The sequence below is a fragment of the Juglans regia genome, chromosome 2 (assembly GCF_001411555.2).
Source record: "Juglans regia cultivar Chandler chromosome 2, Walnut 2.0, whole genome shotgun sequence".
NCBI classification, from domain to species: domain Eukaryota; kingdom Viridiplantae; phylum Streptophyta; class Magnoliopsida; order Fagales; family Juglandaceae; genus Juglans; species Juglans regia.
Window position 1 is genome coordinate 27,361,301 of NC_049902.1, and position 26,452 is coordinate 27,387,752.

Genomic DNA, 26,452 nt, shown 5'->3' on the forward strand with positions numbered 1-26,452 from the left:
TGCCATAGAAACAATCGTAGCTCTTGTCCAAGTGTTGCCAAAATGATTTTCTCTTCGACCAACGAGAGGGGGCCATACACCAAGTTTAGAAGCCAAGGAGTGCGCTTATAGATGGGGGAAGATAACAGTATAGAACATGATTCTAGACGAGTGGAATGACTTTAAAGGAAGGAGTGCTGCAAAGTGGCAGTGTTGGGCGGGCGTTGTGTTGGGCTAGTAGAAGATTTATTAGCAGCTAAGATATTGAGGTTGGGCTAGTAACCATGGGGGAGGCATGACAGAGGCTTTCCAGGCCCAATTAAGTATTGACTGGGTCGAGTGGAGAGTTTAACAGAATAAACGTGTTTTGGGCTACCTTTCATATGGATTAGTTCGAGTTCATCATTAATTTCAATCGCATTATTCAAGTTTGGATTGAGAAATACTTTTAATTCATCTTATTTTATCTCATTATTATAATTTTTACAAATATTTACATAAAATATAATAAAAATTTTAATTTTTTTAAATTCTAAAATAATAATAATATTCAAAAATAATTTCTTAACAATATTTTATTTTATTTTTATCTTTCATTTCAACTCATTTCATTTCAGTTCACTATCTAAATCTAACTTAAGAGTTTATTTATTTATTTTTAAGTTGTGTAAAACATACCATTCATATCACTTAAATGGTAAAAATTTGATTTGTAAGACTCAAATTTTAAAATTTATCTTTCAAAATCAAATTATACTCTATAAATATTTTATTAGGTATGTTTTACACGCCGGTTTGGAAATATATTTTCTATAAGATTAATATGTTCAATTAAATTCAAAAATTAAAATATACGTTTTAAATATTGTATAATTATTAAGGGAGAGAGAAATCCTTGGTGTTATTTGATTTGTAGCTCTTTTAATTATTGAAATTATTTTTATATATAAATTATGATATTAGTGGGAAATTATTTCACTAAAAGTAAAAAAGAATGTTTGAAAATCTATTTGCTAGCTGAAATTCTAGGAAAAACTAGAAACAAAATAGTAAGATTTGCTTTAAAATCTTTGTTTATTTATGTTTTTAAATAGAAAAAAAAAATCTATTTATAAATTTGTTTTAAAAATATATTTATATTTTAATCATTTTATAATTATAATAGGCAAAAACAAATGATGCGATGAAATACATTTACGATCCGTTGACCGCAAAAAACAATGGATTTGTCCGACGTGTCGTGGATTGGGTACGACAAGAACCGGTGGCAGCCTGGCAGGGTTTTGTTCTTGAAAGAAGAGGGGGGAATTGGGGCGTCGGTCGCACGTACGGAAGGTCTGCGTTGGCACGTGGGAAGCCACTTTGTCGTCATTGATGGTGCTGATGCCTCCAGTCTTGCTATTACCAAGCACCTATTCCCCACACTCTCTCTCTCTCTCTCTCTCTCTCTCTCTTGCCCTCCATCCGGAGTCACTGAAATCTTAGATACTTAACACTCAGAAGTGAGGGGCGGTCTTTGTTTTTATCTTCTTTTTACAGCTCAACCTGCATCTCTCTCTGCATCTCAGATCGAACCCGCCGGTGCGTTTTGATCCTTCAATTTTCCCTAACATTAGCTCAATTCCGGCTCCAGATTTCACTAAAGTCGTTCTACTCGCAAATTCTTTTTTTCTTTTTCTTTTAAATGGGGATTTTCTGAAGCTGGTTTCAGTGTTTTGACTGAGGCATTGTTTTTTCTTTATTTGTAAAATTGCCTTTTGAATTATGAATTTCCTTGTTTTTTTGGGCTAGAGCATCAAGCTCTAAAAAATATTTAATCTGTGCGTATTAGAGCTTAAGCTTTAAACTTCTGTTAGAGTTTAGACTTCCAAACTTCTAGTAAAGTGTCTAAGCCTGATAGATTTGTGGAATTTCCCTTAGGCTAATTTGATCAGTTATTAGTTTCTTTTTAATATTTAATTTCGTAAGGGCTGTTAATTTGGAGTGTTAGGTACTTTGATTTTATTCTTTTTACTGTAAGTTTACAATTTGAAAGTCTGACTGTCTGTAATTTGTGTAACTACTTTGATTTAATAATGTAAGTTTTGGAATTACTTTTGTGTTAAGTAATTCAACTGGAAGAAGTTTGATTTAAATGCTTGAATTTTAGCGGTTAGTAACTTAGTGGACCAGTGGTGTGTCCAACCGCCAAGAAGGGGGCGGGGTGTCTGTGGGATGGTTAGCTGTTCTCTGATTGTAGCTAATTGTGCATTTTATATTGCTTCCAATGATATTTTTATATATTCTTGAATACATTTCCTTGTTGCCATTGTAGCTAAAGTTACGTTTTTTTCTTCCAGGTCATATTTTTCTTTCTTTTACGGCTTCTAGATGTTGTCATCACCCAGATAACCATATGTTCACGGCAGGCATTCTAGAGCTTGGTGTGTCAGATGATTTATAGTGGCTATATTATGCTTGATCAGTGCCACTATGGGCGTCTGTCTGAAGGAGTGGCAAGGGCTGCGGCTTCTTTGCATTCTACTGATTCTTATCGCAATGAACGAAATTGGAGCCATCAGTCCTGATGGTGTGGTGTTTATTGATTTGTATTTTTTTTTTTTTTTTGTAAACTACCCACTTCTTTTTTTATAAGTAACTACCCACTTGATTCTTGATATCTCAAAGTAGTAACGCCCTGATGATTTATTTATCATCATTATTGTGTACATTTTAATCAAAACCATGTTTCTTGTACTGGGAACAGTTCTCTTTGAGATTGCTACTTATTCTTGTATTTGCCACTGGTTGAGTTTGGTGGAAACACACACACAGGATGTTGAGCATAAGTTGAATTTCTTGGTGGACTTTGTTCACATTCCTCTCTGTCTCTCTCTCAGTTGTATGTATCAACTTTGCTTTGTGATTTATAGGTGAGGCACTTCTAAGCTTCAGGACAGCAGTTGTTAGTTCAGACGGAGTCCTTCAATGGAGACCAGAAGATCCTGACCCATGTAATTGGAAGGGTGTGAAATGTGATTCAAAAACAAAGAGAGTAATATACTTGTGAGTTTTCTGAATAACCTATAAATATGTATTCTATCTTTTTTTTTCTTTGTTTCTCTTTCCATTACTTAGTGACTGCTTATTTGTTTCTTCTAGTTCTATTCCTGAAGTATATGGCCTTAAAGCATTGTTTAATGAATCTATGTTGTCCTTTGGATATAACAATTTATTTCTTTTTATCGGGAAACAAATTTTTTAAGATAGGCAATAGCCCCAAGTACACGGGAAATATACAAGAGCGTCACCTATGCATGACAATCTAGTGATACAAGAAATTCATGAAAGTCCATGCCTTTAAAATCAATTATTTTCCAATGGAATAGAGTATTAAAAAAGAAAGTTCTAAGGTCATCCATTGACCGTTCATGATCTTCAAAGCTTCTATTGTTCCTCTCCCTCCAAAGACACCACCATAGGCATATCGGAACTATCTTTCAGATATGAATTCCCTGAAGGCCTTCTTCAAGAAGTTAGAAGATCAATCACCCTTCTCAGTATCACCCAAGCTAAACCCATCCTAGCAAAGATTTCATTCCATAAGGTCATGGCATTCTCACAATGAAGTATTAGATGATCAATGGACTCCCCACTCTTTTTTCACATGCAACACCAATCCGTGACAATGATTCAACACCTCCTTAAGTTGTCTAAAGTGAGGATCTTCCCCAAGGAACCCATCCATGCAAAGACAATTGCCTTTAGGGAAGGCTTTGTCTTCCATACTCTCTTCCACAGGAATGGACTTGCATCATGTGTATTAAGGAATTAGAAGAATGACCAGAAGATGAACTCCCCTTTCTTAGAGGGGTGCTAAGAAATCTTTTCTTCATCTCCCTCCTTTCATTCGAGTAGAATACACAAGATTGTAGAACTCGAAAAATGTATCAACTTCCCAATCTTGAGCATCTCTAAGAATGTAATATTCCATTGGGGAACACCATTGGATAAGACTAGAAGTTCCTCAATCAAGGGAGGCTCCCTGCATTCTTGCTATACCAAAGATTTTTGGATAAGCTTCTTTGAGTGCCCCATCACTTCACTATATGCCATGCCAAATTTAATTTTGGATCTGTCATCCACCTCAAAGCGAGTATATCTAAAACATGTATCCCATCCTCTTCTTATGTGCTTTCAAAGCTCCACCTCATGTGGCCCGCTCAACTCGTTTGAACCCCATCCTCTCCATTCTCCACCATATTTGATTTAATGACAATCCTCCACAAAGCCCCCTGTCCTTCTTGGTATCTCCATAGCCATTTTTCCAATAAAGCCTTGTTAAAAATCTGCAAATTCCGGATACCCAATCGACCTTTTGAAATTAGGAAGCATACCGTGGCCCATTCTAGATATGGCCATTACTTCGTAAGTGCATGTACAATAAATACAAACAAAACTTCTTAAGATTTTGCTCTTGATAATCATGGGAAGCAGATAATGACTGATGGAAGTGGTGCTTGTAGTTTTAATATGTTTTTCAATAAAAATACTCCTTTACCATGCTCTTATGTTTTCTTTTAAAAAGGAACAAATTTTGTCCCTATTTTTGTTGTGTCATATTTCTTTGAACGCTATTTTGAGAGTGACTAGATCATCCAAAGTGAACCAAGTTTGGTCTTTTCCATGCCAAACCTTAGATGTCATTCAGTTGTATTTTTTCATGCTAATTCATCCGAGGAAGGCATAATTAATTCTTTCAAACATTGGATGCGAATAAAGTCCTTTAAGATGGTCTTTTCAATGGGTCATTATCTTTAAGGTTTCTAACTCAGTTTCATGAAGAAACTATAATATTGAAGTTTTCTTGTGCTTATGCTTCATAAATGGGATCTAAGTTTCATTGAGGATAAGACAGGATATTTCAATTTTCCTGAAGATGGAGGTTTTTTCGTTAAGGAGCAGATATCCTTCATAAACCTCTTTTCGACAACTTTAGTGGATTAAGTAATGCATGATAAATTATGATGCATGAGATAGAGAATGTGTAATGGACACCTTCTAGGACATAGTTTAGCAACTGTAATTAAATGTATTGTCGCTGAATTATGATACTAAATTTACTTTTCTTAATTATCTTCCAGGAGTATTCCTTATCACAAATTGAGTGGATCTCTATCCCCTGATCTTGGGAAGCTGGAACACTTGAAGATTTTGTATGTTTTTGCTGGTCCTTTTTTTTTCTTGTCTAATATGCGTGCTGCATCAAAATGTGTGATACTTCTGCTGATGCTATTGTTATAAATCATGTTGTAGAGCTCTTCATAACAACAACTTCTATGGGACAATTCCTTCAGAGTTGGGAAATTGCTCACAATTACAGGGAATGTAAGTACCACCATGGTTTCTCTTACAACTGATGTTTGTACATTTATTGCTTCCCTTTTTTTCTCCCTTCCAGTTTGAGAAACGATGGTTAGTTGTTAAAGACCATGAATTGAAGTACCTCAATACATGCAAATTCCATGCTTCTTGCTGTGGAAATTGCATCTCTCGTGCATTGTAAATACATGATAAAGCATATATGTGCCGCATCCATGGCATGAATTTTGAAAAGTAATCTTCTGGATGCTTAGGCTCAGTCTATCTGCTCCATGCCAACCAAGAATAAAGAATAGCAAAGGTGCCCTCCGTCTAGGGATAATTTGTGCTCATTAACTTATATATCGTTGTCATTAAATGATGCATGTAAGCGAATTGCCTTGCCAATGGAGGATCTAGGACTTCTGCTGGACATTTTTGTCCATCTTAAACGATTTAACCTTTCTGACTTTCTTTGTATACATGTTTCTTAAATATAATTAGTTGTTTCTTTTGAAGTATTCTTGCCCATCTCCTCTGCAATCATTCTTCTATTAATTATAGGAATTATTTCACATATGAAAATGTAGTGTTAAGATCTAATATAAGTAGTTAAGGGAATGATTAGAAGCTTGAGTGAGGTTTAAAATATTCAGTCTGTCCTTGGTTTATCCTTCATGTCTTTAGCATATAAACGGATATGGTCAGTATTGTAATTTGTCGTTTATTAGCCTTGATTATCATAGTGACTTAATGATGAATTGGCCCACCGAGTCTTGTATATTTATTTGCCAATGATAATGAAGAATCTTGCCTGGAACTTCATGTCCTCAAGCCTCAAGAAAGTAAATGGACGTGTCTTTGTCTTGTGTTGATTATGATTTCTTTTTTATTTTGCAGTTACTTTCTAATTTTCTTCATTGAATAATGAAGAGACTTAGCAATGCTGCTTTTATTCAAGTGCTTCCTATGGTTGGCAGAAAACTAATACACAATCTAAGGGTTTTGGGAACGGCCCCCTTAAAGGAATTACACTACATTTAATGTAAATCCACAAAGGAATTACACAAAAGTAAATCCCCAAACTGACGTAGCTTGATGCAGTACGTCAGACTGTAAAATTACTTTTAATGTAAAGTAGATCTAACGAATCACGTGAAGCCACGTCAGTTTGTGAGTTTACTTTTGTGTAATCTCTTTGTGTCTGTAGCAGTTCTCTAAAAAAAATATGATCATTAAGAGAGGAATTCTATGTATTGAGTTTTGTCACTCTACATGGATTGATTATCACTGAAGAGAAGTCCTTGATATTTCTTACAATTGCTTCTATAGCTTACTGATACCAATGCCCTTGGATACCACTGAGAAGATTCCATTGAGAAGCTTGTCTGAGCAGTCCTCCATAGGATAAGGACCCATGCTAATATTTTATAGATTTGCCTAGACCAAAGTTCATTTGCTTTCAGCTATTTAGATAGTATTATTCATGTTAGCTTGCACATTCTATTAAATCTTTCTAGTGGGGCTCATGGCACTTGTTGATTAACTTTGTGCATGAGTAAAATTTTATTTTAGAGTGGTATATCGACTTGGTGATCTAATCACATCTTGGTGGTTACATCATTATCTTTTATTTTATAACTGGAAGGTCCTATTTGTTCACTAATGAGAGGAAATGCTGATGTCTTCTACAGATACTTGCAGGGTAACTATTTGAGTGGATCTATTCCCAGTGAATTGGGAGAGCTTTCAGAGCTTGAAACTTTGTAAGTTTTTTTTCATGTTCATCATTCCACCTCGTAAGAAAACCATATGCAACTTGTACTGAAACTTAGTAGCACTAAGCTCAAATCCAATTTCTAATATCGTATTTTACAATTACTTATCAAAAGAATATCTTGTTTTATAAGTGAATTTCAGTTAAAATTGTGTCTTCTGAAATTACAGGGATATTTCAAGCAACTCTCTGAGTGGATATATCCCTCGGTCACTTGGGAAGTTGGATAAGCTTAATACTTTGTGAGTGTCTCCTCTGGTATTATTTTTTTATAAGTAAGATAACATTTTATTAATAGAAGTAAATAGGCATAGCCCAAGTACACAGGAGGTATACAAACAGCATACACCTAGTTACATAAAAAGGAGCTAGAAAGGGATACAAGAAAGTCATTGAAGTAAGGTCCATTAAGAACACAAGAAGATGCCCAAAGAAATCAAGAATGGAAGAAGAAACTTCTTAGCTCATCCGGAGAACGTTCCTTGTTTTCAAAACTTCTACCATTCCTTTCAATCCATAAGCACCAAATGATCCATGGAGGAATCATCCTCCATACATCCTCAAGATGTGAATTGGCCCTACATCGTTGCCAACGAGCAAATAAATCAACCACCCTCTTGGGCATTACCCAAGCAATGCCCGTTCTATGAAAGATTTCCACCCATGACATTCAGGCCACCTTGCAATGAAGTAAAAGACAGTCAACCGATTCTCCATTCTTCTGACACATATAACACCATTCCGTTACTACAAGACCCCTCTTTCTCAAATTATCCAATGTCAAAACTTTCCCAGGAGCTGCTGTCCACCAAAGAAGGCAATCTTAGTTTTCCAAATAGGTTTCCAAGGGAACAAAGTATGATTTTGGCTTGGCAAAGCCTTATACAATGACCGAACAGAAAACTTCCGATTCCCAGTCTTCATCCACAGCATTCTGTCCACCTCATAATTACCAAATTGCAAGGAATACAATAAATTATAAAAATCAGAAATGATTCCAATTTCCCAATCATGAACACCTCTACTAAAATAAACATTCCACAAAGGGAACCCACTAGAATGATCTAACAACTCAGACACTGAAGCCTCCTGATTAAGGGCCATCCTAAAAAGAGAGGGAAATGTGGTCTTAAGAGCTGAATCACCACACCATAAGTCATGCCAAGACTAAATGGGCTTGCTTTTGAGTCTATAGATATTCTGAGTTCAAATTGGTTGGAGAGACTATTTGAGGAGGAGGAGGTACACCTTGTGGTTAAAGGGATGGCAAGGGACAAAGCCCCAAGGCCAGATGGTTTCTCTATGCGTGGCATTCTTTCAAGAGTGTTGGGAGGTTGTAAAGGGAGACATAATGAGTGTTTTTCATGAATTCTTTTCCTATAAAAAGTTTGAGAGATGTCTTAGTACGACTTTTCTTGCACTCATCCCTAAAAAGATTGGGGGGGGGGGGTGGATGTTAACGATTTCTGTCCTATTAGCCTTATAAATGGGGTTTACAAGATTATTCTGTCCACCTAGTATTATTAAAGCTTCATAATGTTTTTCTTTTTCCCCTAGAATGGCATTTGGAATATGCTTTATTGGAACTAATAATTATTGTTGTATTTTTGGAAATTCTGAAGCAACGTGTCAACAAATTTTCTGATTGGATCAATACCATCTGATGGTGTGCTAATCAACTTCCCAGAAAGCTCGTAAGTACAACTTCTGATCTAATACCTTTACAATGTGTTTTTGATCATCAAGCAGCTCTCTGGTTAATAATGCAGGAGAGATTCTAGGGAGGTCTTCTCTATGCTAAGTTTATTTTCTTCTATTTGTTTTATTTGCTGGAAAGAAACAAGTATTTTGAATTATATATTACTGAATACTGTTGATAAAAGGGAGGGCAATGGATTTCATTGCTACTTTACTCTTGAAAACAACTTTCCTTATGATCTGTAACCTGCCACAGTCACTGATCAGCTGTATCAAGGCTGTTAGGGTACTTATATAGTTTTTTTTTTTTCAATAAATTACCTGGCAGCTTTGTTGGCAATCGTGGCTTGTGTGGTAAGCAAATCAGCGTGACATGCAAGGATGATGGTGGAGGACCTGGAACCAATTCTCAATCTCCAACTTCAGGTAAATTATTATGCTTAGGAACTTGTATTTTATTTTGCTGGAAACTGGATTATAGAAACTCCACTTCCATTTATGAACACTATTTGTGTGGTTGTTGTACTGATGTACATAGATGGTAAAAAAGTCCTGATGGGATTGAATATTTTTTATGTTCAAAGATTATTTTTGACGCCATTGTATTCGACACTGGATTAGTTTTGGTGACTTACGGAATCTAGAATTCCCTTTTGTAGCCCAAAATCAGGGTGCAAGAAAGAAGTACTCTGGGCGGCTGCTTATTAGTGCATCTGCAACAGTGGGTGCACTACTTCTGGTCGCACTTATGTGCTTCTGGGGTTGCTTTCTGTACAAGAAGTTTGGTAAAAATGATGGTAAAAGTCTTGCAATGGATGTCAGTGGAGGTACCTTTTATTGGCTAATGTCTGTTCTATTAAATCTTTTTGAGCTGTTTTTCATTGGGATCCATGCCTACTAGAGATTGTAGAACTCAAGATCTCTATTTAATGAGTATTTATTTGTCAGGTGCTTCAATAGTAATGTTTCACGGAGATTTGCCATACTCTTCAAAAGACATCATAAAGAAATTGGAGGCTTTGAATGAGGAGCACATAATAGGTTGTGGGGGCTTTGGAAAAGTGTACAAGCTTGCCATGGATGATGGCAATGTATTTGCTTTGAAAAGAATTGTAAAAATGAATGAGGGCTTTGATCGTTTTTTTGAGAGAGAGCTGGAAATTCTTGGAAGCATTAAACACCGATACCTAGTGAATTTGAGAGGTTATTGCAATTCTCCTACATCAAAATTGTTAATTTACGATTTCCTTCCTGGTGGTACCCTTGATGAAGCTCTTCATGGTACGTATTTTTTTTTCTGTGATGTTATCTTCTTTGTTTCTATGACTTTATAAATTGAATAGGTGAACCCATGTCATAAAATTGTTGATCTGGCTGGACAATGAGGACATATGACTTGTAGAGTAACATAACGTGCCTGCCAAGAAATGACACAACATGTCTGTAATTGGGAGGCATCTGAGCCCCTAGGGGTTGGCTCAAGTGGTAAAGGCCTTGGGCTTGGGGGTATGCTCCCCCCAGGTCTAAGGTTTAAATCCCCTTGGGTGCAAATAATCTCTAGGGGCCATCAGACTGGGAGATTTTCCCCTTGAATTATCCGAGGTGTACTTGTGGGAAACTCCTTGCCAAGGGCCTGTGCACCCCCGGGATTAGTCGGGACGCTGTTCCTAGACACCCGGTGCCAATAAAAAAAAAAATAGGAGGCATCTGGAGGACATTAGATTAAGTCCATTCCAGACATGATATTAGAATTACATTGTTGCTTGATTTGCTTCTGTGGAGCGTTCTTTATGTCGCTTGTCCTGGACAACCACATTCATATGTTGGCTGGTAGTCTTTTAGTTAAATTTTCAACCCAATGTAAAGAAAAAGAGATGAGTTATTTGTGAAATTATTGCAACTGCACATAGATGTGAAGGAAGCTGTATAGGTTTGTATGCAACTTATAAGTGGATGTTATGTGTTCCTAAGATTTCAGAATAGCCCAAAAAATTTTTTTTTGACCAGTCAGAATAGCCCAAAAAATAATGTTATCGTTGTCCGTCAAATCTACTTCAAGCAACATCATGGGAGCAATCATGTAGATTTTTGTGACATTATTCTCATTTACCATACGGTCTTTTCTTTGGGTTTAATATTCATGAGGTTATATTTCTAAAGTATATTGATTTATTGCATGGAACTAAGTTCCTTAGCCTGCAAAACAATAATGGCTCCTAATGCATTTTATAGAAAGATCCGAGCAGCTTGACTGGGATGCAAGATTGAATATCATTCTAGGAGCTGCAAAAGGACTGGCATACTTGCATCATGATTGTTCTCCTAGGATCATTCATCGAGACATAAAGTCAAGTAATATTTTGCTTGATGGCAATCTCGAGGCTCGAGTGTCTGATTTTGGACTTGCCAAACTTTTGGAGGATGAAGAATCACACATAACGACCATCGTCGCTGGAACATTTGGTTATCTAGCCCCAGGTATGCAATGTCAACTGCAATTATCACTTGAACTTCAATTTTAAGATAGATAAGAAAATGGCTCTTTATAGGTTTGTACCCATGAAGAGAGGCCAAACCAGTTGGAAAATAATTGGTTTTCTGTTTACCTATGTTGGTCACATGCTACCAAAAAAACTTCATATAATAGCGTAGCCTGTAAAATGGGTGTGGATATTGACTTTGTTCATTCCCTTTATTTTTTTCTCTAGTACATAATTTGCTTCAAGAGAGAAATGAAGATAAAATACAACCATTTCTTAAAGAATTCATTAAGAGATTGTGTAAGTAGTTGCTCACCTGCATGATGCACTGGAATTATTGTTTTTTAATTCTATTATATTTTCAGTTTTGTTTATAACCTTGTCATGAAGTTGTTTGAATATGGTTTGCTTCAATTACTAATTTTAATGAATTATATATAGAGCAAAGGAGATGAAAGATGGCATGGTATTCTTGACCTTTAGTATTCCATGGCCTTTTAAATTTTTTAAATTTATGGTAAGTTAATACAAAAATGGATGCATGGCCCAGCAGGAGCAAAGCTATTACTTTGAAAATTATATAAAAGAAAAAAGACTAGAGATATAGATGAAAGAAGAGGAAGTGTTCCTAACCTTTAAAATTCCATGACTTTTCAAATTATTTTAAAATTAGGGTCATTAAACACGTGAAGGGATGGCGTGGCTCAATGGGAGTACAAGGTTTTGTAGCATATTATTGGCTTGATGTCTGGTACAATGAACTAGAAAAAGATTGGTAAATTTGAGTTTCTACTCCTTGCATAAGAGGTTCTCTGTAAATACTGGTAAATTTGATTTGCTACTCCTTGCATACAAGGTGTCCTGTAAATATGGAGGGTGCTTAAATCAGTTGCCTAGGGTAAGGGTATGTTTGGTAAGTGAAGTCTTTCTAGTTTCTGAGAATTCTTGAAAAACGTTTTGAGATGTGGATGATATTAGGTTTTATTGAAAGTGGGTATGAAAAATAAGTTGTTTGAATAAAAATTTTGAAGTGTGTTTCGTATTGGGTTTTGTAAAAGTGGGTATGTAGAATAAAAAGTTGTTTGGATAAAAAAAAAAACTTTAGATGTGTTTTGTATTGGCTTTTGTGAAATTTGTTTTGGTTCTTGTGTTTTTTGTCCCAATAACCGAGGCAATTGACTTAGATGAAAAAGATATTTTATAAGAAACTCCTAACTCAAACATAGCCTAAGTTCTCTTTGTTGATATTTATTATATGATGATCTAAGGAAGGAGAGGAGAGGTTCCTAGCATGCATATGCTGGCCTGTTCTCTTTTCTAAAGAACAAATATGGATCATATGTTGTTTTCACTTACAAATAGCATGGTGATCTATCTTTAATTCTATATATTGCTCAACTGGCAGAATATATGCAAAGTGGTAGAGCAACGGAAAAGACTGATGTTTATAGTTTTGGGGTTCTGGTGCTTGAAGTCTTGAGTGGAAAGCGACCAACAGATGCTTCGTTTATTGAGAAGGGCCTGAACATTGTTGGCTGGGTATGTCTCTTTCCTACGCTTATACTAGCAATCAAAATACTTTATTTTCAAACCATATTGGGAATTACTTTTTAAATGTCCTTTGTTTGGGAATTCCATTACTTTAAGCTCCTCTATACCCTGCGATCTTTCTTGCGCTTTTCATCGACACTAGTCTAGAAATAAAACCCCATTCCCTTTCGATGGCCTCCAGCATAGCCAATTTCTCTGGATTGCAGAAGTATGATAAAACTATTTCTGCGATTTAAGTTATGACTTGCCCTAATTTTCAGTGTTGGTCTTTGTGAGCATGATGAACACTCAGTTCCAATTGAAGTTAGAAATTCTTAAAAAACAGCATTCAAGTGAAATATATGCATTAACCCTTAGGGGTTAGCTCAAGTGGTAAAGGCCTTGGGCTTGGGGGTATGCGCCCCCCAGGTCTAAGGTTCAAATCCCTTGGGTTCAAACAATCTCTAGGGGCTATTGGACTGGGGGATTTTTTCCTTGAATTACCTGAGGTGCACTTGCGGGAAACTCCTTGCCGAGGGCCTGTACAGCCCTAGGATTAGTTGGGATGCTGTTCCTAGACACCCGGTGCCAATAAAAAAAAAAAAAAAAAGTGGAATATCTGCATTGTCCTCATTAAGTTGTCGAACAAAGCCTTGCGAACTACTTGTGTTGCGTGGGAGAAAACATCTTAAGGTCCTTGTACTTGGGTTATTGTCTACAAATTTTATCGATTCTTTGAAAATATCTCCTGAGAATAGTGAATACTCTCTTTCATTGTTCACTTTCCACCATTGAAAGTCTCAATTAAGCTGAGTTTTCAACAGATAAGAAACTGGGTTGAACATGAAAAGCTAAACTGATCATATACATGAACATTGTGAAATTCTTTGAAATCTGGATTATCTTCAGTTAATAGATATAATTTGGAATTGGAATGGTTGCTGTGCTGAATTTTTCTCTTTTATGGAACTTGGTATTTATGTAACATGCAAATACCACCAAGAATGAACCTTAATAAAGGTTATTACATTCTTTTGCTGAGATTCTCCCTGGAGATCAAGTTTTATAATAGAGAAAACAAAATAGAAATAATCCTCATTGTACGTAGCGATTGTTTAGTTTTTCCTGATTAATCCTTAGGAATGGAGTTCGTGCATTGCCCATGCATGAAACGGAGGCAGAGAGTGCCTGCCATTGATAAGCTGGGTATTAGTTTCGCATCACATCAGATATAAAATATAACTGATGAAAGACCTGTGCTCATTATGGTACAAAGTATTATAAGAAGATTCTTTGAGATAAAAGAAAATTCAATCGAATCCTGTGGGCCCTTGTTCAAAAATTCTCCTGTAGGTGCTCTACTCCATTAATTGCTTTTTGTCAGTATTAGTAAGATAAACTACTTTTTGGGCTACATCTTTCTTATTGTCTAACAAAATCTTTGAATAAATTGGAAAACGAAACTTCTTTTTAAGAATGGTAGCTAATATGGTTTCTGAAGCTTCCATTATCTTATAAGAATTGTAATCCTCTGTACAGAATAAATAAAAGAAAAACAAGAATTGTAATTCTTTTTCTTTTTTGTTTATTTGCTTTCGATCTTCGTCATTGTCATTCTGTGTCCACAAGTCTCCCTCCTTTTTGTTTTTTTTTCCTTTTCTTGTGAGATGTTTTCCCAGCGACAGATAACAAGTAAGAGCTAATCTAGTTGGCCCTTTGTGACATTTGATTTTCCACTTTGCACGGTTCCTTTGTTCATGTAGTGCATAATTCCGAGAGCTCCATAATGATGGAAGAGTCCGGGTAGGGCAACTTTGCTCAAGACTGGAATACTAACCCCACTCAGAACCAGTTTCAATGCTCCCAGAACCACTTGGAACGATCTTCTGTAGATATGACTTCCAGCCTTTTGGTTATGCAAAAAATCTCTTGAAATAAATGGAGTGATCTGTACCTTTTGATTTGGAAATATCTAATTTTGGATTTAAGCATTATTTGTTGGGTCTCTGGCAATGAATCTCATTTTTTAATGGAGCTGTTCAAGCGATAGCCTATCAGCTGACAGCCTCTTCCCACCACATACCCATCTACGTGATTGCCATAAACTTGAGCATTTGCACTATCCTTCTTGTCAATTAGTTCTGCTAATCCGCCAGTTCCTTTTATGCAGTTAAATTATCTGGTCACAGAGAGTAGGCAAAGGGAGATCGTTGATACGCAGTGCGAGGGGGTGCAGTTAGAAAGCCTTGATGCATTGCTCTCTGTTGCAATCCAGTGTGTTTCATCTAGTCCAGAGGATAGACCCACAATGCACAGGGTGGTGCAGTTGCTTGAATCAGAGGTCATGACCCCATGCCCAAGTGACTTCTACGATTCCAACTCTGAATGAAAAGGCCTTTTGCAAAGATGGAGGGGTGGAGTTTGTTTCCTTTGTATTTCTTGGAGTTGGAGAAGTAATGCAGCAGTTGAAAGGGGCTCAAAATCTGTAAAGCTTCAGTTGGCCATTATGTGTTCATTCTTTCTGCAGATTTTGACGATTACAAGGTGTGCTACATCGTCTGTGTCCTGTCGATGTCTTTCAGAGCATTTTGTTAGTCATCAATGGTAAATCAGGGCGCATTTTGCTACTTGCACTGTCCTCATTTTACATAATCGTAGTTTTTGACTTTTTGTCTTAACTTGACTGTATCTCATCATGATTTATCCATCCCCTCCCCCCTTCCCCCATTACCTATGTTGTAATCTACACCATTTGTTATTCTAAATTAAGTGTAAATCACATTTGTATAAATTGAAATTGTTTTCACGTTGCGAATTATTGGTTTTGTAAAATATGTTTCCAATACAACACTCAGGTCGTTTATCTATGCACTTTGGGTCTATGACAGCTGCATGGCAGCATAGAAACGTTTTCTTCTTCTTTTTCAGTGTTGTGATAACAAATTATGTATTCTCACGATTCAGCTGTCATCGTGGAACGTAATTGTTTCAAAAGAGGGGAACACGAGACCGTCAAAATATTTCTTGTTTGGGTTGTTTGTTAATGCATGTTTCTTTTCAGCCAAAAGTTCTGAATCATCATTGAGATGCGATCCTGCATTCTGTGGATGAAGCCGTGGCCAGATTTCTGCATACTGGAGATCAACCATCGATAATCTGACAATGTAGAATCTGATAATGGCTCCAGAAACTCGCACCTAGCCAGAATTTCAGTTGGCGGTACACCAGCAATGAGGTTTGTGTCCAGCCTCGGCTTGCCTTTGGTGAGCTCTGTTGGCATCTCCATTTGTGTACTTTCGAGGGCAGCGGGAGAGGCACCGGGGATTACCTCCTGCTTAAAAGGTAGTGCTCTTGCAGCTTGCAAGCAAAACTCTATCCACTGATGGATCAGCGGAGATGCTCCTCTTACTCTACCCCCTATTCGGTTTGAATCAATTCCGGATGCAGCTGGGATTGCCTACAATAAAAGATATCAGAATTCTGAAACAGGAAACTGTGATTCAAAATGAGTTATAAGAGAAGTGTTACAGGTACAAAACAAAAAGATCACACAAATGTAAATCTACAAACTAATATGGCTTCAATGATACGTTAAATCTACTTTATAATAAAAGTAGCTTTATAATCTAATATACCACGTCAAGCTACGTCAGTTTGTAAGTTTACTTTTATAAAATTTCTTTGTAGCTAAATCTTTTTTTTTTTTTTTTTTGAAAAAACAATTTTCTACCAAACATAAATGTGCGCTGAGGATCTCCAATACTACTGAGAGAAGTAAATGCCAAAGGATTATGAAGTTATAGAAAGCATACCCATAGATCGGCCCATAAGCTAGCCCCTGACTTGGGAACAATTACTGCAACATTGGATGATCGTTTTGCTAAAGGAATAACATCAGTACTCCACCCAACAGCCACCCAAACATCTCCCACTCCAAATGCTTTAAGGTAGTTGACACTGTCAAATAGTCGAACCTGTAAAACCATAGAAGTTGAATTTAAAATGAAAAAAAGAAAAAAAAAATAAAAAATCAGATATTGTAACATAAAACGATTCTGCTAACATAGGATACCATTAGAAACCAACAGCTCAGTCTATATAATCTTTTCTTCTTTCTTTCTTTCTTTTTTTTTTCTTTAAAAAAAAAAATACTGCACAAACCAGATCTAGCATAACGTTGAGATATAGAAACCATTTTTTTTTTTTGTTTTTTATAGTTAATAAGAGATTTTATTCCAAGTATACAGGATGTATACAAGTGAGTACACCTAAAAACTAGCTACAGCAAAACAGTACTAAAATAAAACATTACAAATATTCCCAACCCTTACAAGATTCTTCACCCAAAAACTTAAAAGTGCTAAAGAAAAAATCCCTAAACTCCCCCATAAAACGTTCACAATCTTCAAAACACTTCCCATTTCTTTCTAGCCATAAGCACCAAAACAAACATAAGGGAATCATCCTCCACACTGCTGCAATGCCTCTACATCCCACTGAACCTTGCCAGCAAGCCAAAAGATCCACCACATGCACATAGGCATCACCTAAGCAATGCCTACCCTTGCTAAATTCTCATTCCACAATATTGTCGCCACCTCACAGAGAAGAAAAAGATGATTAACAGATTCAGCATCCTTCTTACACATAAGACACCAATCAACCACAAATAAACCTCTCTTCCTCAAATTATCCATGGTTAATATTTTCCCAAGAGACACCAACCAACAGAAAAAAGCAACTTTGCTAGGCACCTTTGCCCTCCAAATACATTTCGTTAACTCCCTGACTAATTAATGCCTTATAAAAAGATTTTACAGTAAATCTGGAGTTATTTGTTTGCAACCACAGCAGGCTGTCCTCTCTATTCTGTGATCAATTTTCATATCATATAATCTTCCCAAAAAATCAGATACCTCACCCACTTCCCAGTCCTGCACATCTCTGTTGAAATCCACATTCCACTGAAGCATGTTATTAAAAATCTTATAAGACTCAGCCACTGCAGCCCCTTAATCTCTAGCAATCCTAAATAAATTAGGATAAATATTTGCCCCATCCCCCACTTTAAATTTTGTGGATCCCATTTAAGATATTAGTTGTACTACAGTCATAAGATCAACTTAAAGTTTTGAACACTTGGGGTAGCAAAAGGAAAAAACCATTCCCTATCCTTTCGCTCAAACAAACATAAGCCTAGACTAATACGTCATGTAATCATGCCCAACTCACCGATGGTGGGAAGGACCTTTGTTTTCAGAATGGGTAATCTAATAATCACAGTTTACGTAATTACTTAATCTAATCATCACAAAGTTGAACTTGTCATTCAATACTTGTGCCCGTGATGAAGAACTTTAGATTCTCCTTTCACTATTGATTGCTATTTCAAAAGAAATCTGGGATGGAAATGAAATCTTACTTTGGCACTCCTAGTGTCAACCTTTTAGAGCCACCATCATGTTAATTGCTGTGGCACGTGTAACGAAAACAGGACCGACCTTGGTGTGCCAAGAAAAACTAGAAAAAAGCGAAAATACAAGATTGCTGAAATTAGCATTTTGGAACAATCCATGTTTGTAATCACGCTATCCCAGGTCATAGCCTGCTAGGAAGGTAATGAACTATGGTAACTCTGGCTAAAATGTTTACAGTGTAACATTATACTAGTCGAGAGAATCATATGCTATAATAACTCAGATGCAATCTTTAACTCAAATACCTGTCTTTCGAGTAATTGTAGATTTTTCTGGACAGCAATTCTCCCACCAGCAACTTGCAAGTCAAGGTTGTTTGTGTTGTAGGATGCCCCCATGTACTTCAAAACTGCACCAACAACCTCTCTAGGAGAATCAACCATTGAAATCCTCCCTTCAAGTTCGGGCCGCCATAAATCTGCCCAGTCCTGCAATGGCAGTTTACCGACACTTAGTGTGCTATATAAAATAATTTGTTAAATTGAAAAAATTCTATAACCACGTGGATCAACATATGGTGTGGTGGCCATGCCCTGTCAACACATCCAACGAGCTAATATGTAACACGAAATAAAATGGGAGGGGGGTCAGCATGTAAACCCAAAGGAGGCCGCTACATGCAATGAGAAAACTCAACTCATGAGTAACCTTGTTTCATATGCCTACAACAAACATTTGAAGACCTAATAGCATTATCCATTATTATCAAATTCTCTTCACAAAAAAGTTTTACACAATGACCTAAATATCAAGTTTTTCAATTCATTAAATATACTAACTAAAAGAAAAAGGGCACAACCAATGTACATGGGAACCATACAAGGCCCCTAACTATTTCTTTTAATTTTTTAATGCTGAGTTTAAGAATGTCCATAAAATCTAAAAGACAACAAGAAACAGAGTTCAGATGAACCTATAACCAAGAAAATGACAACCATAAAGGCAATATTTATGCCTTCCTAAATCAATGAAGTCCCAAAGCCTCTAAAGCTCCACCTTTTCCCTCATTCCAAAAGCTCCTCATATCAAACATAAGACAGCTCTTAATCCACTAGCTAGCTCCAAAACTCATAACATTAAAACCTTAAACTTTCCCCCAATATTAGCCAATGATTCATCCAAGTAGTAGGTAGGGAAGTTCAAGATGTCAGTTTGGTGAGATATACTTGCCTCCCCCATCGAAAATCCACAAATGAAAGCACCCTCCACAACACCTGAAATCATCTTGCTAAAGGCTTCCATTACAAAAACAAAATAGTAGTGGAGAGAGAGGGTCACCTGTCTTAAGCCCTAGGAGCTTTTAAAAAATCCCATGGGTGTGAAGTTCACCAAGATAGAGAAACAAGCAGTTGAGATACAATGATTGATCCATGAACACCATTTCAAACCAAGCCACATCGCTCGAGCATGTACAGCAAAAAGCTCCAATTGACACAGTCATAAGCCTTTTCCATGTCTAGTTTGCACAATTCCTAGTTCTCCCGACTTAATTCTACTATCCAAGCATTCGTTGGCAATAAATGCCGAGTCAAGAATTTGCCTACCTCTAACAAAGGCATGTTGAGGCTTGGATATTAACTTCTCCACCACCAAGCTCAATCTATTAGCCAAAACCTTCAACACAATCTTGTACATCCCACTCACTAAGCTAATGGGTCGACGATAATCTTTTACCTCTACCGCACTGGGTTTTTTGGGAATGAGAGCAATTAAAGTTGCATTGAGGCTTTTTTTAAACCTTCCACTTTCATGAAATTCATGAAAGACTCTCATAATGTCATCTTTACTCACTTCCCAACAAGTTTGTAAAAAAACCATAGAAAAGCCATCCGAACCTGGAGGCTAGAGCTTTGTCACCCACCATCCTTCTTACCACTTTCTGAATCTCCATCTCTTCAAAGGGTCGCTTAAGCCATTCTACTTCTTGCAACTCGAACATCAAAGTTAAGTCCTTCTAATTTGGGTCTTGGTCCATGATCGGTGGTTGATTTGAAGTTGCCACCCAATCCACCAACAATGTCTTAGTGGCATTGCTCCTCCCTATGTGAATTTGCCACCTAGTGAAAAAACTTGGTGCACTTGTCCTCTTCAACCATAAGGCTCTCAATTTTTGTCTCCAAGATATTTCCTCCAATAAAGAAACCCTTTCAAGTTCTGCAGGCACTTGGACTATACGAGTTCTCTCCTCTTCAAATAGTTCCTTAACCTCCTCCACGCCCTCTAATCCCTTGTTTTCTTCAACTAGAGTATGCTTTTGGCCTTCCACATTGCCAAATGCATGTTCATTCCACGCCTTCAATTTTCTTGCCATGACATAACTTGGATTGCCACGAAATTGGTATGAAGACCACCACTGTCAGACTCTCTCAATTAATCCCTCTGATTACAAGAAATTACACTGACCAATGAAGTAAATTATTGAAAAAAAAATTCCTAAGCTATTCCATGAACCACTCTCGATCTTCGAAACTTCTGTCATTCGACTCATTCCTTTCCCTCCAAATGCACCACCATAAACAAAGTGGGACCATCTTTCATATTGCTACAATATAAGAGTTCTCCCAAAGGCTTCTCCAAGAAGCTAGGAGATCAATCACTTTTCTGGGCATCACCCAAGGTAGTCCCACCGGAGTGAAGAAATCATTTCATAGGGTCGTGACAATCTCACAACGAAGTATTACATAATCAACAAACTCCCCACTAAACTCCCCACTCTTTTTGCACATGCAATACCACTCCATGACAATGAATTGGCGCTTTCTTAAATTATCAAGTGTATCTTCCCCAAAGAAGTTGTCCATACAAAAGAGTGTCTTTAATAGTGCCTTTGTCTTCGAATACACTTCCAAGGGAACGGATTTATTGTATGTGTTTGCATGACTTGATACAAGGAGCGGGCAGCGAACTTTCCTTTCTTAGAGTGATGCCAGAAAATCTTGTCACTACATAAGCTGCCATCCGTCCAAGAGAGAAGCAAGCTACCTTTCTTGTTGAAAATCTGGAATATGTGCCATTGGTATGGCATCAGTTTCCCCTCTCATGCGAGTCGAGTATATGAGACTATAAAACTCCAATTTTGTGTCGACTACCCAATGTTGTGCATTTCTAATGAAACCGACATTCCCTTGAGAAGCACCATTTGATGTAACCAACAGGTCCGCAATTGAGGCTTCTTTCATTCTTGCTATGCCATAGATTTCTGGATAAGCTTCCTTGAGTGTCTTGTCGCCACTCCATATGCCATGCCAAAATTTGATTGAGTCCGTCACCCACTTCAAAGTAGGTGTTTCTAAATTATATATCCCATCCTCTTCTTATGTGCTTCCAAAGCCCAACCCCATATGGCCCACTTACCTCATTTGAACACCAACCTCCCCATGCTTCACCGTACTTCGATTCTATGATATTTCTCCACAAGGTCCCCTGTTCTTGATGATATCTCCACAACCATTTGCCCAACAAGGCCTTGTTAAAAACCTGCAAATTCCTTGTATCAAGGCCTCCTTCTGGTATAGGGCAGCATATTGTGGCCCATTTTACCAAGTGGAACTTAAAATCATCATTCATCCTCCCCCAATAAGAAATCTTGCTGAATTTTCTCCAAGCATTGAGCCACCTTGGTAGGAAGTGGGGCACCCAAGGGGAGGCCAAGATATTCCATCGGCAAATGAGATATCTTGCATCCCAAGATGGAAGCCATGTTCACCACATTAGAGACATCTCCCACTGGAACCACTTCTGATTTGGTCAAGTTCACCTTCAATCCCGAAGCAGCTTCAAAGCAAAGAAGAATAGCCCTCAAGGCTTGAATATAATCATGTCTGGCCCCACAATTTGAGTTTTCATGAATTTCTTGTATCACTAAACTAGCACGCTCAAGAGATGCTCTTGTATATGTCCCATATACTTCGGCTTACGCCTATTCTTATGATTAATAAAACTTTGTTTACCAATAAAAATAAAATAAAAAAGATGTCAGTTTGGATTGGATTTGAGGTAAATCCAAAACTAAACCAACCTGATCGGCTAAAAAAAATTCCAAATCCAATTGCCAGACTAATCATGTTTAAAAAATGAACTAGAACAAATAGGAACTTCATTCAGTTTCTCTAAAGGGTTAGAGCTATGTCAAAACCTTGCTCTCCCCCCTGCTCCCCACTCTCCCCTATATCATCAAATCAAACAGTGAATAAACCCTAGAGGAAAAAATAAAACAATCGTAAAGACATGTAAGTAAAACTTATCTGGGATTTGCTACAAAAAGGATGAACTTATGTAGGTACCCTATGTCTCATTAAAAGTTAGAAACATAGAAGTATAGAATATCTATTTGTGCAAGACTGTTTTTTTTTTTTTTATACCCAACTCTTGATGCATTATGTGCAGCTGAGTCCATATCATCTCTAAATTTGATCTCATTAATTAATTAATTTTTGAATTTCCCATCAGAAGAGAAAAACACCAGAATGTGGATGCTAAATTTCAGTTTTATATCAGATGTAAACAAATTTTCAAATTGTGCGGTACAAATCAAGGAGCAGTACATGACAAGCAATATCCGGTCCACCATGTTGAACTACATTATCATGCAATCAAAGGACACTGGAGAAAAAGGGCCGAGTAGAAAAGAAAGTTAAGAGAATTGGTTACATGACATAGGGAGCAATTCAGAGTGAATAAATACTATTAAAAGTTGGTAGCAATCAGAGCTAAGATGACTTCATAATTATGGATGCTCTTGGACTTAGTAATTCTCACTGCCATTACATTTTTGGGCTTTGATCAAAAGATGTAAATATAAACGAATCTCTTGAAAAGATACCTCTATAGGAGCCAATTTATGCTTCTGAAATTTACTTTTCTTGTATGCTATCACCATGCAACCCCATCGGTATGGTGCAGCCCATATTTTACCCTCAGAATCTATTTCCCCGGCAGAGTTCCTGCGTAGATATACCTGAGACTCTTTTAAAGAAAGTACAATAGCCAGAAAGAACTGAACAGTAGTATTAACTATAAAAAATGATAGTTACAGTGCAAGTCAATCCAAGATACCTCCAAATAACAAGAGCATACAAGTGAAAGGAATAATTAGCACATCTAGATTGAAATATACACGTATAATTTATCAAATTTTACTGCTGATTTTACACCGAGTATAAGGGCTGGTTTGGATGTTGAGATGAGATGTTATCTCAACATCCAAATATCACTCAAACACAAAAACTTTTCAATTTCAAATCTTCAATTTTTTCATCTAATCATTATATAGTCATTACAACTCTACCAAACTTCCAAACAAAACACAAAAAACAATTCAACTTTTTCAAATCTCAAAACAAAAATAATATTATAACAATATTTTAACTTTATAATATTTTTATTCAATTTTTTCTCTCCCCTTCCCAAAACTCCATAAAACATCGTAACTCAAATCATTTCACTATTATTCACAAACCATTTCACTACTATTCACAGATTTTTCATCTCATCTCAACATCCAAACGAGACCTAAATGTTGCACCATATTCTAAAATAATGTCTTACATAATGAAATGTTTTTGGTACATACATAATGAAACATATGTGGCATGCATAAAACGGGTCTATAGCATATTAGCATGTGAGAATATATTAGGTATTGTACCTATTGATTTTTCAAGTTCAATGAACCAATTATCAAGATCTCAAGCGAATTAATAATTGTCTTGAGAAAGTCCTTCATTTGAGAATCATTATAAATAGCATATCAGTATGGTGGAATAAATATTAGGCATCGTACCTATTATTTTTTCCTTAACAACTATGCCAGTGCAAAAGGGGTAACTCCAACTTAAGAATGGTCTGTTAAGTTGTTATTGTGTGGAGTCTTTGATCTTCAAGTTTTCATTGGAGGCATGGGCTTCTGTTTTGGACATCATTGGGAGAAGTAGAGGGGCGGTGAGGTTGGTGTCAACAGGCAGAGTTAATGTTGGATGGCTGACGGCAGCAGTGGAAGTGGTGCTACCGGCAGAGAGAGCTGGGGTTTGTGAAATCCTCCTGTGTAAAAAACAGAGCATATATTTCCCAGATGTGATTGATGCTCACGGCTGTAATTAGCAATTGTGGATTATGGGGGACGGTTCAAAGAGGTTTCATCATCATTCTGAGAGGTTTTGAGGGAAAGGGATGGGAAGAAATTTGCAGTCCAGTTTCGCAAGGCTGAAGAGCCATTTCTCTCATTTTACAGTTATGGACCAAACAGGTTAATTCCTGTCTTCCTCGAGAGGTAGCTCAGTGACTGAAAGCAATAATTTGGAGGCATGACAAATTTCTGGACCAAGAAAGGCTGTCTTAAGACATATGTAGTAGCTATATCCTTGTTCACATCAGGGAGAGACAGAGATTTCCTTCCAGTGAGTGGTAAAAATTACTTAAAATGGGGAAGGATGCAAGCCTAGGACATGGGTGAAAGATTCCTTTTCCCGTTACATTTACCATAATGGAAAGAAAAAACCATCCACACGTCTCAAACCACACTACATATAGGAGAATTTTGCTTTTACTTTTTGCCAGATAAATATAACTTAAATACCCATACTCTTTGGACACATCTCCTTCCTTGTCTTTCTTTTTCTTTTTACCGGCCGGGGGGGAGCCATTCCCCAACTACTTTGACCAATTTATCATCCCATTGTCATCAATACACCTTTTAACTAACATTTTCAAGCTAATGAACAATTTCGGTAGGAGTGCTGTAAAAATCTTAAGATCTGAGTTTAGATCATCACCAATATTTGCTTTTTGATCAGTACACAAAATTTTATTGATAATAAGGATAGGCAATAACCCGAGTACACAGGACATATACAAGATCATCACCTATGCTTGATGATTTAGTGATACAATAGATTCAAGTTAGTTCATACGTCTAAAATCTATAACAAAAGTCCAGTAGAATAAAGGGTAGAACACTAACGATAAGGGTGCTCCTAAAATCACTAACGGTGTAGAATAAGTTTGAGGCAGAGAAAACGTTGGGGAGAGAAGGACGAGAGATTAATTGATTCTTACCTTCCATTTGTCACTTAAGCCTTTAAACCATTCCTGGTCTTCCACCCCTTGTATGGGCTCAATTATGCCCTTATTAATAGCAAAATTGAGCCAGGAGTCACCAACACTCACAACATCAGCTGCCAAAGTAGAGGATGGGGAGATATGACCTTTCCGAGAGGTCATACATAGATCAGAAAATATGCCCTCAAGATTTGCATTGTACTTTAAGCGAAGCTTTAATCTCTTTCCTTGTGATTGAATGAAGTCCTACATCAGTATAAATACATAAATTTTAACAAATTGTTCAATATTCAGCGACAAAAACTCACTCTCCACCAATGAAAAAGATAAACAAGAGAACTATAAAGAAAGACCTTAGCCCAGGAAGGAGGTAGAGAGCCACGTAGAGCAACAATTGTGAGAGGGACAGTGAGAGCATAAGTTTTAGACTTCCAAGCTTCGAATGCCGTTCTCAATTCAGACTGATCTGTATACATACTATTCTGTACTTTATAGTATACGAAAAGAAAGAGACTTTAGTTAAAAAATATAATAATGCAACGGGTGTGGATGGTAACCTTGAATTTCCTCTTGCAGCGGAGTTGCGGCGAGAGCAGGCAGGGGGAGCTGGGGGCGTCGAGCCCAACCGAAGCCGAAGAAACCAAGGAAGACTATTACGGCGGAGACGGAGAATCGAAGCAACAGTTTGGGATTGGGAGCCTCCGTCTCTTCTGCTTCCCCAAATGATACAAAAGTTGTACAGAGATTGCGGGTACGACGACTGAGAGAGAGAGTGAGAGCGGTGGAAATGTTGTGGGGATTTGTGGGGCTAGGGTGGACACTGGGGTTAGGGTTTGAGAAGGGGTTACGGGAACGTTGAGACCAAAAGGGCAGTGAGTTCAGGGAGAGGTGGGTGAATGAATGCGTGTGTGAGGGCAGCAAGACCGCCATTGAGAAGTCGGAGACGAGGAAGGACGGCTGTCAGGGAAATATATATTCAAATTTTAATTATATATAGAAACGATTAGTCATAACTATTTTATAATTTTTGCACATTTTTATCATAAATATTATTATTTTTTCAATTCAAACCAATAGTTAAACATATTTTAAATAAATTCAAAAAAAATATTATT

At 37.0% G+C, this 26,452-nt stretch overlaps 2 protein-coding genes across 2 annotated transcripts; one reads left to right on the top strand and one right to left on the bottom strand.

Annotated features, from left to right (window-relative positions):
- The first annotated feature begins 1,375 nt into the window (after positions 1 to 1,375).
- Positions 1,376 to 15,622, top strand: LOC109001091 (LRR receptor-like serine/threonine-protein kinase FEI 1). Its single transcript, XM_018978226.2, has 14 exons — positions 1,376 to 1,560; positions 2,319 to 2,548; positions 2,892 to 3,024; positions 5,103 to 5,174; positions 5,275 to 5,346; positions 7,014 to 7,085; positions 7,267 to 7,338; positions 8,719 to 8,790; positions 9,123 to 9,220; positions 9,454 to 9,621; positions 9,743 to 10,075; positions 11,027 to 11,272; positions 12,680 to 12,813; positions 14,975 to 15,622. The coding sequence occupies exons 2-14, from the start codon at positions 2,452 to 2,454 to the stop codon at positions 15,191 to 15,193; spliced, it is 1,788 nt and encodes a 595-aa protein (XP_018833771.1). The 5' UTR covers positions 1,376 to 1,560; positions 2,319 to 2,451; the 3' UTR covers positions 15,194 to 15,622.
- A 62-nt stretch (positions 15,623 to 15,684) lies between these two features.
- On the bottom strand, positions 15,685 to 26,287 carry LOC109001092. The gene is made up of 7 exons (XM_035685573.1): positions 25,895 to 26,287; positions 25,691 to 25,803; positions 25,335 to 25,583; positions 23,104 to 23,238; positions 18,527 to 18,709; positions 16,617 to 16,778; positions 15,685 to 16,261 (listed from the first exon to the last, which is right to left on the bottom strand). The coding sequence occupies exons 1-7, from the start codon at positions 26,265 to 26,267 to the stop codon at positions 15,845 to 15,847; spliced, it is 1,632 nt and encodes a 543-aa protein (XP_035541466.1). The 5' UTR covers positions 26,268 to 26,287; the 3' UTR covers positions 15,685 to 15,844.
- Between the last annotated feature and the right edge of the window lie 165 nt (positions 26,288 to 26,452).